Source organism: Apus apus, chromosome 7 (genome assembly GCF_020740795.1).
Source record: "Apus apus isolate bApuApu2 chromosome 7, bApuApu2.pri.cur, whole genome shotgun sequence".
NCBI classification, from domain to species: domain Eukaryota; kingdom Metazoa; phylum Chordata; class Aves; order Apodiformes; family Apodidae; genus Apus; species Apus apus.
In genome coordinates, this window is record NC_067288.1 from 2897944 (window position 1) to 2910039 (window position 12096).

The window sequence follows — 12096 nt, forward strand, 5'->3', positions numbered from 1 at the left end:
TGCTGGTCTTGACTGGAGCACATGGCTTTTACTGGAATGGAGAGACTCTAGAAATAAATGTGTAAAAGTGGAAGGAATCCAGTCAGGATTTTTGCACAATCCCTTCTATGTTGTCGAGATACAAGACAGACTGAAGTTCTCCTGTCCTGAAACCAGATTTTCTAGTGCTGCCTGGCAGTGTTTGGTTTTTGGGTGAGGACCTGTAGAAGCATGAGGTTATTTTTTCTCAGTCCCTCATAGTGCTTTTTGAGAGGGATGGGGCGGGCTAGTGGCATTATCACCTGTGGGAAGTGGGGTGAGGAGCCTGAGCATCACCTTTGCTCACAGCTCATGGCAGCACATCAGCAGTGCCAGGACAAAAGGATTTGTAAGCCCCACAAACCAAAACCAATGTAACAGGAGATGGGGGGGTCAGCTAGAGACCAGCAGAAGGGATCTGATGGGCAGGTCAATAGGGATCCACAGCCTTTTAGCCTTTTGAACTGAGTTGGGTTAACTCTATTGTTGAAGCCATTTTTAGGGATGTTTTGCTGAAGGGGTCATAACTGGTGATTGGCTTATGGACATTTTAAATTAAATTGAACTAAATGTTCTTAAACCAACTGAAGCACGAGGTCCCCAACACTGGCTCCCATAAGTTGTTTAAACTGTTTAGCTGGAGCAGTTGTCATGGTGGTTTTGCTAAGTGTTTTGGAGAGGGAAGATGCACTCAGCAGTTTTTGAGCAAGGCAGACAAAGCCAGAGCAGCAGGGGAAGGAAGGGAGCAGCTTCCATTAAGGAAAGAATATTCATGGAGAAATGGCAGGCAGGGAGGTATGTGTGCATCTTCACCCGTGGAAAGGCTCCGACCTGGAGCAGCAGTGCCCACGGTGCCCTCTGCTCCTTGCCAGTCCGTCCCAATCCCTGGTGGTTGCCCACAGTCTGGTTCTGTGCTTTGGGTCTGCTGCCACCTCCTGGCCTCCTGGATCTGCTGCTTCGCTCCGGAGAGGCGTGAGCAGGCAGCACGCAGGGACACCCAACGGCAGAGCAGTTTTGATAGAAATGGTGAAATTCATCAAGTGGAGTTCACTTTTTCTGGAGGCAAGGAACACCCCTGCCAGCCTGCTGGGAAGAGAGCAGATGATGGAGGTTTTGGTTGTGTCTTCTGCTATCTCAAGTGCTTCCTCCAGAATCACAAAATGTGCAGGTTGTGACAGTGTTTTTCTTTCTGTTTGTTCTGTAGCTCTTCTCCTCCTCCCCCACCTCCTCCACCTCCTCCACCACCCCTTCCACGGGCACATCTTCCTCAGGGGTGTCATCTTTAATCACGTCCCCTCCCTTGGTGACCTCCGAGGAGAAGTGCTCTGTCTCTGTGATGCCCAATACCTCAAAAGAGCTGCCTCCTGTTTACAACCAGCAAAACAAAGACTCCTGCATCATCCGGACCAGCATCGAGGAGGACAACGGCAACATGTACAAGAGCATTGTGGTGAGTGGGGGGGAGAACAGCAAAATGCTGTCATCAGTGGGGATGTTTTCGTCTGTGGGGGCTTAAACAAATGGTGCTTTTAGTTTTGAAAACATCTTTTCACTGAGCCAACTAATCACACCTGGCTTGAAAGGGAAAATCACAAATGCTGCCATTCAAACTACGTGGGGTGTGGTATGAGCGAGAGGTTTGGCAACAGCAGCTTTGTGGAAGTTTTTGGTCTTGAAATTAAAGCTTTTATTTTAGCAAAAAGCTCCAAGTGAAGCACTCTGATCAAGCACAGGCTTTGCTGCTCTGCCCTTCTGCTGTTTTGACATCAGGTTTTGCCTGGAGAAGCTTTTCCCAGGTCCTGGTTTCAGGAAACCAAGGTGCTGCACGTGAGGAAGCCGAACAGGCCCTTTAATTATGCAGCTTCTCTCCATGGTCAAAGTTCTTGCCCTGGTGCTGGTTCCACAGGAGGGTTTGGGCATTGCTGAGGAACTGCAGGGCCTGTGCTGCACCCTGGTCCCTGTGACTGCCCTGCCCACCATCCCTGCAGGCACCTGGTAGGGCTCAACTGCTGAGCACACACCCACCAGGTCCCTCCGGGCCTGGGGGAACAAACACAGCAGGGTAGTTCTTAGCACATTTAGCTCCACCTTACAATTTTAATGGTCTGACCTCCCCAGATTGCAGAGTGTTCCCTGAATGCCTGACAATTCAGCTACTGATGAGACAAATCTTCCTTTTGAGTGCAGCAGGCTCTGGAGGGAGCCCTGTGTCTGCTCCAGCTGCACAGCACTTCCCCAGCAGACAGTAAACTCAGTAACAAGGCCAAAAATCTTTGCAGGACGTCAAAGAAAGTATTTAGGAGGAGCCTGCAGATTAATTGGTGTCTGCAAACAACAGATGGGGCAGCTATTTATGTGAACTTCTATGGCCAGGGAGAACACCACCTCATCTCTCACAGGGTTTGCTGAGGAAAGCAGGCACTGTGATTTACTGCTGTCTCTTCTAATAAAGTGTATGTCATCTCCAACTAAAAAACCACCACCACCAAATGTCACAAATCCCCCAGTTTAGACCCAGCAGAACGTACTGCTCCCTTACTGATCCATGACATGTTTTCTCAGTTCTCTGAAACCTTTTCTGAGAAAGAGTGCTCTGCAGAATCTCTCATTGCAACTCTCTCTTGACAGCTAACCAGCCAAGACAAGACTCCTGCTGTCATCCAGAGAGCGATGCTGAAGCACAACCTGGACGTTAACACTGCGGAGAATTATGAGCTTGTACAAGTCATCTCTGAGAAAAAAGGTAGGGAAACAAAACTCTGCTGCTGCTTGAAAAGTTCTGCTGGATTTTGAAGGCATTAAAGAGTGTGAAGCAGGGTCAGGAATGCCACGGATGGGCTGTCACAGCTGCCAGTGAGAATAACCCCCGGGTAACTAGTGTGCAGGGATGATTCCTCATGGTCTGTCAGCACCTGCACTGTGTGGCAGAGCTTGCTCGGGGGTCTCCAGGTGTGGACAGACCCTCCTGTGTGCCCAGCAGCTGCTGAACCACCAAGGGCAGAGCAGCTGCTGCTGCTTCCCAAGCGTGCTCTGCCCCAGGGCTGGGCAGGAGCTCCCTGAGGAGCAGGGCGGGGCCCATCCCACCACTGCCAGCAGGCCCTGCAAACACGGTCACCTCTTGAGTGGCCATGGCCCTTTTGGCATGGCCACCTCTGAGTGGCTCCAGGGCCTCACCAGGTGGGATGAGGTCTGGGTTTGGCCACCCTGCTCCCCCTGTGGTGGGATGGCTGCTGTGAGTGCTCAGCGTTCAGCTGGTCCCAGCTCCCTCCTCCTGCCTTCCCTTCTGCCACCTGCAGCACTGCCAACTCACGCTGGCTCTGCTCCTTCTTTTGCAGAGCTGGTGATCCCAGGCAACGCCAACGTCTTCTACGCCATGAACAGCCACGTGAACTTCGACTTCATCCTGCGGAGAAAAATGATGGACAGAGATGAGAAGATGCCCAGTCGCTGCAGCCTGACGCTCCCCAGGACTCCAAAACGGAGCTGCTGGAGCGGGCGGCCCAACAAACTGGTGCTGTGAGGGAGGCAGGGCTGGGAACTGGCTGAGACTGCACCTTGGTGACCACCCAGTGTTACAGAATCACAGCGGATGAATGTATCAGTATTCAACTGGGAACACATTTGAAATTGGAATGCAAAGTGACTGGCAGCCAGACCCTCCTCCCCTGCAGCCAGAGATGGACAGACATGGATTTACGGGACAGCACAGACTGGAATTGTTGTTGTTATTGTTGTAGTTAATTGTGGTAGTAGTAAATTGTAGTAGTAGCAGCAGTTTGTTTGTAGTAGCAGTTAGGTGTAGCAGTAGTAGCAGTTAGTTGTTGTAGTTAGTTGTTGTAGTTAGTTGTTGTAGTTAGCAGTTGTTGCTGTAGTTAAGTTGTTGATGTTGCTGTAGTTAAGTTGTTGATGTTGCTGTAGTTAAGTTGTTGATGTTGCTGTAGTTAAGTTGTTGATGTTGCTGTAAAGTTCACATTGCTGTAAAGTTGATGTTGCTGTAGTTAAGTTGATGTTGCTGTAGTTAAGTTGATGTTGCTGTAGTTAAGTTGATGTTGCTGTAGTTAAGTTGATGTTGCTGTAGTTAAGTTGATGTTGCTGTAGTTAAGTTGATGTTGCTGTAGTTAAGTTGATGTTGCTGTAGTTAAGTTGATGTTGCTGTAGTTAAGTTGATGTTGCTGTAGTTAAGTTGTTGATGTTGCTGTAAAGTTCACATTGCTGTAAAGCTGATGTTGCTGTAGTTAAGTTGATGTTGCTGTAGTTAAGTTGTTGATGTTGCTGTAGTTAAGTTGTTGATGTTGCTGTAGTTAAGTTGTTGATGTTGCTGTAAAGTTCACATTGCTGTAAAGCTGATGTTGCTGTAGTTAAGTTGATGTTGCTGTAGTTAAGTTGTTGATGTTGCTGTAGTTAAGTTGTTGATGTTGCTGTAGTTAAGTTGATGTTGCTGTAGTTAAGTTGATGTTGTTAGTTGTTTAGCTGTTGTTGTTTGGTGTTTTTTGTTTTGCACATTAGCTGAAGAAGGTGAGAGGCCCCATCAGAGGGGGAAACAGGACTGCAGCGTTTGCCTTAAGAACACCACAGAAGCCAAACACTCTTCGTGAGAAAACATTTTCCTTTGTGCCAGTATTACACAGAAGAAACGTCTGAGTTTATTTTTATAGAACAGGAGAAGAGAAGTCTCAATACAATTCTGCCTGAACCAAGGAGGAGGTCCCGGGTGGCCTCCAGCAGACTAAGGGGAGCACTGGTTTGCAGAAGGTGTGGGTGAGCCCAGTGCCACCAGCAGATGCTGCCTCCAGGAGGCGTTTGGATTTGCAACTTGCAGCAGGGGTGGGTTCCTCTCCAGAACACCCATCCCTGCAGCCAGCAGAAGTGGCAGGTGTGTGTGTTGCTTTCACACAGCTGTCAAACATTTTCTTTCTTTTTGCACTTGTTCCACACCTGAAAAATTATCTATTTTGGATTTTTTTCCAAAGAACTTTTTAAAAGAATGGACTGCACTTGCTTTTAGATGAATGTCATTATTTGTTCCTGAACAAGACAAACAAAAAAACCTTCCAAAAGGTTTATATATATATAAAAGATTTTTTTAATTGCTTACTGTAATCTTTATACAATAAGTATATAAACTGTTTTTCACTAATTTTGCCTGGATTTAATCTTTTCTCTTTGATTTTTATGATGCATGTCAGTTGTGGCTTCTTTTATACCTCCCACCTTTCCATGGTTAGACTTGGTGATCTTAGAGGTCTTTTCCAACCTGTGATTCTGTGATTCACTTCCCTCACTGCCACTCTCCAACTTCAGCACTTTTACTGTTTTAACTCTTCTCAACTTCCTCCAGCTCCCACAACTCCTCTGCAGACTTGAAAACACCCCATTTTGGCTGCAACCCTTCAGCTCCAACCTTCTTTCAGCCCTGTTTTGCTCTTCAACATCACACCCACTCTCCAGCCTCTCCCCTCCATTTCCCACTGCACAGCAGCAACCAGGAGCTGTGCCCAGTCCAGTCAGAGGCTGCAGGACTGCAAGGAGCTGCTGCAGAGCTCAAGAGCAATGGCAGCACAGCAAAAGCTATCCTAGCTCTCTTACCATGGAATATTTTGTGCCATTTTTTCTGAGCTTTCAGTTTAATGGTCTCTGTTGCAACTAACAGTTACTCTGTTGTAACTCAGTAACTAACTGAGTAACTTAGTAACACAAGTTTTACAGCTTTGTCAGGAAATCATTTTCCTTTGGTTCACTGAATGATTTATGCAGCATGTCACTACCAAAAAAAATAGTGGGCTCTTTTCTGTGCCCCCTCCCTCTGCCCTGCACACAACAGAAGTGTTTGCAGGTTATACCACAGCCACTGCTTCCAACTTCTAAGACAGTCCGTTGTCCCCTTGGAGCTCTCCCTCAGCCAACCTGCCACTTCATGAGTCACTTGAGCACTGGAGGAGACACCAGAAGCAGCCCCTGAACTGTGGCAGTTGCCTTTGTCACTGAAGGGCCTCTTGTGCTACAGCAGCAAAAGAAAGATTACCCTGAATTTTCTACTTGACCTGCCCAGGGAGACAAACCACTACCACACAACCTTGATAGATTTCCTTCAGGCTAAATACAATCTGTCTGTGAGCTAGGAATTTCAGATTGTCCTATCAGGAGTACAACAGCAGTTTTCTTAAACAAAAGTGAAGGCAGAGCTGTTACGTTACGGTGACAGGCCCTAAAAAAACATGATCTGTGGTAAGGCAGCTTGGAACCTTTCTTGTCAACAAGTTGCTACTTACACTTTGTAAAACCTGGTCCCAGCTTTCACGGGTCTGTCACCACCCTCACTGGGGCAGGCACTGCTGGGTGGCTTTGACATCACCTTGGGGATCCTGGAGATCTCAGCTGCTCCACAGCACAGCCAAAAAGAAAAATGGAAAAAGGGTGGAAAGCTTTAAAAAAAAGGCCTCAGGGTGGGTCAAGCTGGTGCTCCTACCTGTGCTCAGTTTTGAAGCCCATTAGACGAATCAAAAAGAAAATAAGTACATGGAAAGTGGAAAAAAATAGCAGAAAAACCCCAAAGTGTTTCAACTGGCTCCTACTTTTCCAAAACACAGTTAATTCTGAGTAGGAAAAAGCCTGGGCAACACCTGCCAAGGAACTGAAAACACAGACAGGGAAAACCAGCCTTTGTCGGCACAGGTACAAGCACCGTCTGTCCACCACATCCTGCAGAGGGAAATAAATAGCAAATTGTGTTTGCCCAGCCCTCAAACAGCATTACCAAGGGCCTGGAGAAACAGCTCTGCTGCAGCATCAGCCCCAGTCCCGAGGGAAGCATAAAGTGATGGAACAAGTTAGTAACATGGTCCTCACACCCACAGTGAAACATGTCAACATGCTGGATGCTCACCAGTTCACAGCTCTCCTGCTTCTGAAGGCCACACCAAGCTCCTTACCACCATCCCTGGGATTGCCATGCTCAACAGTGCTTCCAACACCTCAGAACTGTCACTCATAAAGGACAACCTGAGGAGGAAGCAGGAGGGTTTGTCAGGGAGGGATGGCCCAGGCTGTGCGTGGTGGCCCACGGCAGACCTGCTCTCCATACTCACCCCGGTGCATGGGCACCTGCTCCAGCCTGGACAGCAGAAGGAGCGTGGCTTCTGGGGAGTAGCTGCAGAACAGGCATGTTCATATGTCCAGTGACTCCATGGTAGAGTGACACAGCTGAAAAAAAAATCCTGGGCTGGCCTTCCCCCGCTCCCACCCAATGAAAAACTCCTCACAGCTGCTCATCTTGCACCAAGTTCTATGTATTATCAGACCGGCTGACAGGTAATAACATGTTTTCTTTAGCAGAAAGCACAACATTGATCAGTAATTATTAAAAACAAACAAAATGTATAAAAAAAAAAACACCAAACAAACCCAGCCACACACACTCAGCTAGCTCAGATCTGCCAGCAGGTGAGGCTCAGGACTGCAAGGCCAGGAGGGCATCACCCCACAGGCTGAGGTCTGGGCCAGCGGAACCTAAGCAGCGGAGCCCGAGAGCACCTGGCATCTGAGAAATGGTGGGGTTTTTTTGTGAAAAAAAAATAAAATACAAACACCACACTCTGCTGACATGGTCACCAACAGCAAGTACATCAGAACTCATCCAAAAAAAAAGAAAAGTTTGCTCTTCACATGAAAAAAAATATCAAGACAAGTTGCCTTCCCGTCGTGTAACGCGCGATTCTGTCAAGAGTGGACAACACTAATGGTTCTGTGGGTTGTTTTGGTTCTATAAGGACAGTGCCAAGCAGTTTGTAGCCAGACTTAATGTTCCTGAAAGTCCTACACTTGGTTTTAAGGCCTAATTCAACAGGCCTGCAACTGTGTTGCCAGGCTTTGCTTTCCTGAGGGAATAAATTGAGGCAGAGGGTGAAGAAGGACACGACATGGACCAGCTCCACCTGTGTTCCCTTCAGGCGCTGCAGACACCGAGAAAAGAACCAACCTCCAGCTTCTCTGCTAGCTTCCAAGATTTTAGACATCTGTTTAGATGTGATTTAACAAGCTTTGATATTTGTGGAGGGGAAGCCAGCAACAGTTTTCTGTACAGGTGTGATGATGGAGAGGACACTCCAGCAGAGGGCTGCTCCACTGCACTGAACGTTTTTTGGAAAACACCTGGATTCTGTCAGGGATCTCTTTGAAAAACAAACCCAAATAACCCAAACACTTGCCTGCAGTTTCTCACAGGCAACATGGCTATTAAAGCCCACAAAGCTACAAGGAGTAACAGTTACACAGCAGCCCAGTTACAGCTATCCAGAACAGGTATTAACATTGTACACCTCTATATATTAATCTTTATAAATACAGTATTCTACAGGAGGAACTGTAGAAAGACGTCATTCAAGGTTGGTTTTTTTGTTTTGTTTTGTTACAAAAGCTCAAGAGGGCTTTTGTTCAGATCTCTGCCTTTTTTCTGCCAGTCTGGAACACTTGATCTTTCTCCTCCTTCATCTCCCACCTGGCCCGAGCAGCTTGGTTAGTTGTCAGGTCCAACCACTGTGCTTTGCCGTTCGAGGTGGTGGGAAGGAGACCACGTGAAGAGCTGCTCTACAACTTTCAAGGGTGAAAAGCCAAAGTGTGAGGCAGGTTCAGCTGTCAGGAGAGTCCCGGGGGAGGGGAAGAAGCCATCAGTCATAGTTCATCCCTGGAGGATGGCACGTTGAGAGATGACTGGGAAGGCAGGGCACCCTTGTTCTGGGCCTCGCTGTGGATCTTGCCCTGCTGCCGGGATTTCCAGGAATGTGTTCTGTCCCAGTCCGTCGACACAGTCTCGTTGTCCCAGATGGTTGAGGTCTCTGTGTCACTGAGGTAGCCTGGCTGCCCAGTGTAGTGAGTGGGGTAAACGAGGAGGGGTTCTGCAGAAAAGGCTTTCAAGTCTCTGGATTCATAGTACTCCATGTACTTGGCTCTGAAGAGGAGAGCAGAACGATCATTAACAACTGAGCGTTCAACGGCGCCCCTGCCTGCAACCGGGAGACACCAGCCCACCGAGCAAACAGGCCCCAGGAGGGGAGGGAGTTGCTGGGGTGGAGCCTGACTCTGCAACCAGAACCATAAGCCTTACAGAATCACAGAATCATTCTGGTCGGAAAAATCCTTTAATAGCATCTAGTCCAGGTGTTAACCTAACTAACTGTACCCAGCCCAGTGCTAAGCCATGTCGCTCAGCACCACATCTACATGGCTTTTAAACACCTTCCTAGGCAGCCTGTTCCAGTGTTTAATTGCCCTTCCAGTTAAGAAGTTGCTTCTGATATCCAACCTAAACCTCTCCTGGAGCAACTCAAGACCATTGCAACCACCCACCACCTGTATGACCAAAGCCTCCATTACCAGAGACACCCAAGTGTCCTGGAACCAGCTCACAAGCCCAGCACCTGCTAGGGACAATAACCAGCCACCAGGCAGGGACAATAACCCCTCTGCAGCAAGTCTGTCACCTCTTTTGACCTGTGTCAGGAGCTGTGCTGTAGACAACCCTGAAACACAGAGAATGATCCTGTCCTGCAGCAGCCAGGCTACAAAAGTGAGACACACCAACATCACCTGGCTGAAGACCATTCAGCAAGCCCCAGCTGATGTTAATCTGAGCAACAAAGGCCTCCTACTTACACAGGGTGCTTGTTGTACATGATGGGCAGAAATTCATCTACAGGCAGCATCTTGCTGAAAGGCTCTGCTCCGATGAGCTTCTGAGCCCCTTGGAAAGAGATTGCATACCCCAGGGTCCAGTAGGAGTAATCAGCTTCCACCAGGTTCATGACATTGGGAACTGCTTTCTCAGGCTCCTGCACCTGCATCCTCTTCCGGCCAATGTAGCTTTAAGGGTGAAAAGACCATGGGGATTGGAACCAAAGTGAATCTGCAGTGATTAGGACCACACAACTGTTTGGGTCAAGCAGGGAAGGGCAAAGGGTCAGTCCAAGAAGTAAACCCTGAGCAGGCTCATGGATTTCTATCCTGCACCACTCCCAGACATCAAAGCCTTAACCCAGTGGGTGGCACAGCTGTGAAAGACTTTGTAAAGGAGCTATGATGACAAGGTCCAAGCCTCAGGACTGAGCTGTGTCAGTTCCCTTGTCACTGCAGCGTCTCCAGATGCTGTTGAGATCAACCAACACTGCCCACAAAGGGCAGGAAAAGTGCCCACTGGTCATCCAGGCATCAGCCTGCCCCAGGAGGGGAGGTGCCACCAAGCAGTTTCTCTGCCACCTTCCCCTGTGCTCCAGCATGAACCTGCATCTCCATCAGGACACATCAGGAGCAGCTGACCTCCCCTGCACGCCCTGGAGTTGCCAGGGGGTCAAGGACCAGTTACTTACATAAGCTCCCAGTCTAGCTGGGCTTGTTCAATGTCATCCATCAGCTTCATGAGCTTCCTTTTGAACTGGTGTTCAAAGCGCACGTCGTCCTCAATAACAAGTGTCTTCTCCAGTTCTCTGTCCACCACCTGAAACAAACAGGATCAGAAATGATCTCACATGGGCCACCCCCTGCACCCTGAATTTGTTGGGGTCATCCTGACCTGGCACTGCCTTCTAGAGCATGCAGGCAGGGAGGCTGGAGAACCACTCCAGGTTCACAGCTCAGCTGGAAGAGACTGCAAGAACTGGTAAGAACAGTCCTGAAAATACCCTGTGGCTCAGCAGCTGCAACCTATAAAAACCCTTCATCTGATGTTGCACCACCTGGCTCCCATGAGCTACCATCCAGCATCACCACCTCCCTCAGAGGAATGTGCAGGAGCCTTGGATGCCAAAGCTACTGTTCAGAAAAACCTCTTTGTTGGAAGAAAGTGTTCCTGGGGTCTGGAAAGGAGAAAAATCCAGCGTACCCTTCTCCTGACTGAAGTGACTCCTGCTGGCTCTAGGCTGTTTGGATCAACACCCTGTCCTGCAGCCAACACCTCCCAGGGCTGCCTCCTCAAGCATCTGTAGAGGACCCTGCACCAGGAGCTGCAGCCCTCATATTTGGGCAACTGCTGCCATTGCCCAGCTCTTCTTTTAGTGCCCCACATCTCACTTGAACCCAGCCTGATGCTGGGCTGTGTAACTCCAGCACCTTCTCAAGTGTCACCCCCCAAGTGACCAGATGGAAACTACAGCTTTTACCACCCAAACAAGATCTCTTAGCTCAGGTAACAGAGGCCCCCACTGTTTAAAATATTTACAGTATGGCAAACTTAAGAAGTCAGTCAGCAGTTCCTGGAACTTGCTTCAGCACAGATGCAGAACAAGGAAAAAAACAGGAACTTTTTTTTTTAAACACCGTTTGTTCTTCAAAATTTTCTTGCCCTTCTCCTAAGCAAACTTGCTCCGAGGAGGCTAGTGGATGCTTTGCAAAAACAGTCATGGAAATACTCTGATAACAGTCACCCCAAGCTGTTGGCAGATGGAAAGCTGAGATGAGGAACTGAACGCTGGGTTCAAGCAAACGATCCCCTGCAAACCAAGGAGAACAGTTCCACCCTACATTTCCAGAAGCTCATATTGATGCTCTGCACTAGGACTGGCCACGTGCCTGCCCACAGCACCTTCCTGCAGGAGCCCCCCAGCCCCTGCAAATTCCTTACCTCCTTCCAGATGTAATAGTGGCTAAGGAAGCAGCCGATCTCGCCCCGGGTCAGTGGCCTGGAGGAGTAGGGGTCCCGGTAACCCGGGAGCATCTCGATGCTGAGAGCTTTGAGCTGACTGGTGTTGAGTGCTCTGAGAAAGACACAACATCTATCACCGTTTGCAAGAATCATAAATGCAAACCAGACACAGACACAACATGGGATGGGCTGCTGGTATTTGGAGAATATTCAAGAAACATCTCAAAGACACATCTCAAGAAATCCCTGCACTTGTTTTGCTCAAAAACCTGGGGAAGAATTAACTTCTTGATTTACATTTGTAAATCAAGCTGACAAATCACACATCTTTAACTCTGCCAGCAACCTTTGTGGGACCACCAACTTGTCAGGTGCTCCGCTCAGAGTATTTATCTAAGAGGTCCTGATGGGTACCCAAGTCTGAAGGACCACAGGGTGGCACGTGGGTT

The 12096-nt window shown here is 48.6% G+C and overlaps 2 protein-coding genes across 2 annotated transcripts in view; one reads left to right on the forward strand and one right to left on the reverse strand.

The window, feature by feature from the left end:
- The window catches only part of RGL1 (ral guanine nucleotide dissociation stimulator like 1), a 73198-nt gene extending 68043 nt beyond the window's left edge, over positions 1-5155 (forward strand). Inside the window, exons 16-18 of the mRNA XM_051624956.1 lie at positions 1223-1468; positions 2647-2761; positions 3354-5155. Of these exons, the coding sequence (XP_051480916.1) occupies positions 1223-1468; positions 2647-2761; positions 3354-3538 (546 nt within the window). The 3' untranslated portion in view covers positions 3539-5155. The remainder of the gene's footprint in view (positions 1-1222; positions 1469-2646; positions 2762-3353) is intronic.
- A 2128-nt stretch (positions 5156-7283) lies between these two features.
- The window catches only part of COLGALT2 (collagen beta(1-O)galactosyltransferase 2), a 45492-nt gene continuing 40679 nt past the window's right edge, over positions 7284-12096 (reverse strand). The window contains exons 9-12 of the mRNA XM_051625561.1: positions 11627-11759; positions 10377-10504; positions 9667-9873; positions 7284-8962 (exon numbers count right to left, since the gene is read on the reverse strand). Coding sequence (XP_051481521.1) covers positions 8686-8962; positions 9667-9873; positions 10377-10504; positions 11627-11759 — 745 coding nt within the window. The 3' untranslated portion in view covers positions 7284-8685. The remainder of the gene's footprint in view (positions 8963-9666; positions 9874-10376; positions 10505-11626; positions 11760-12096) is intronic.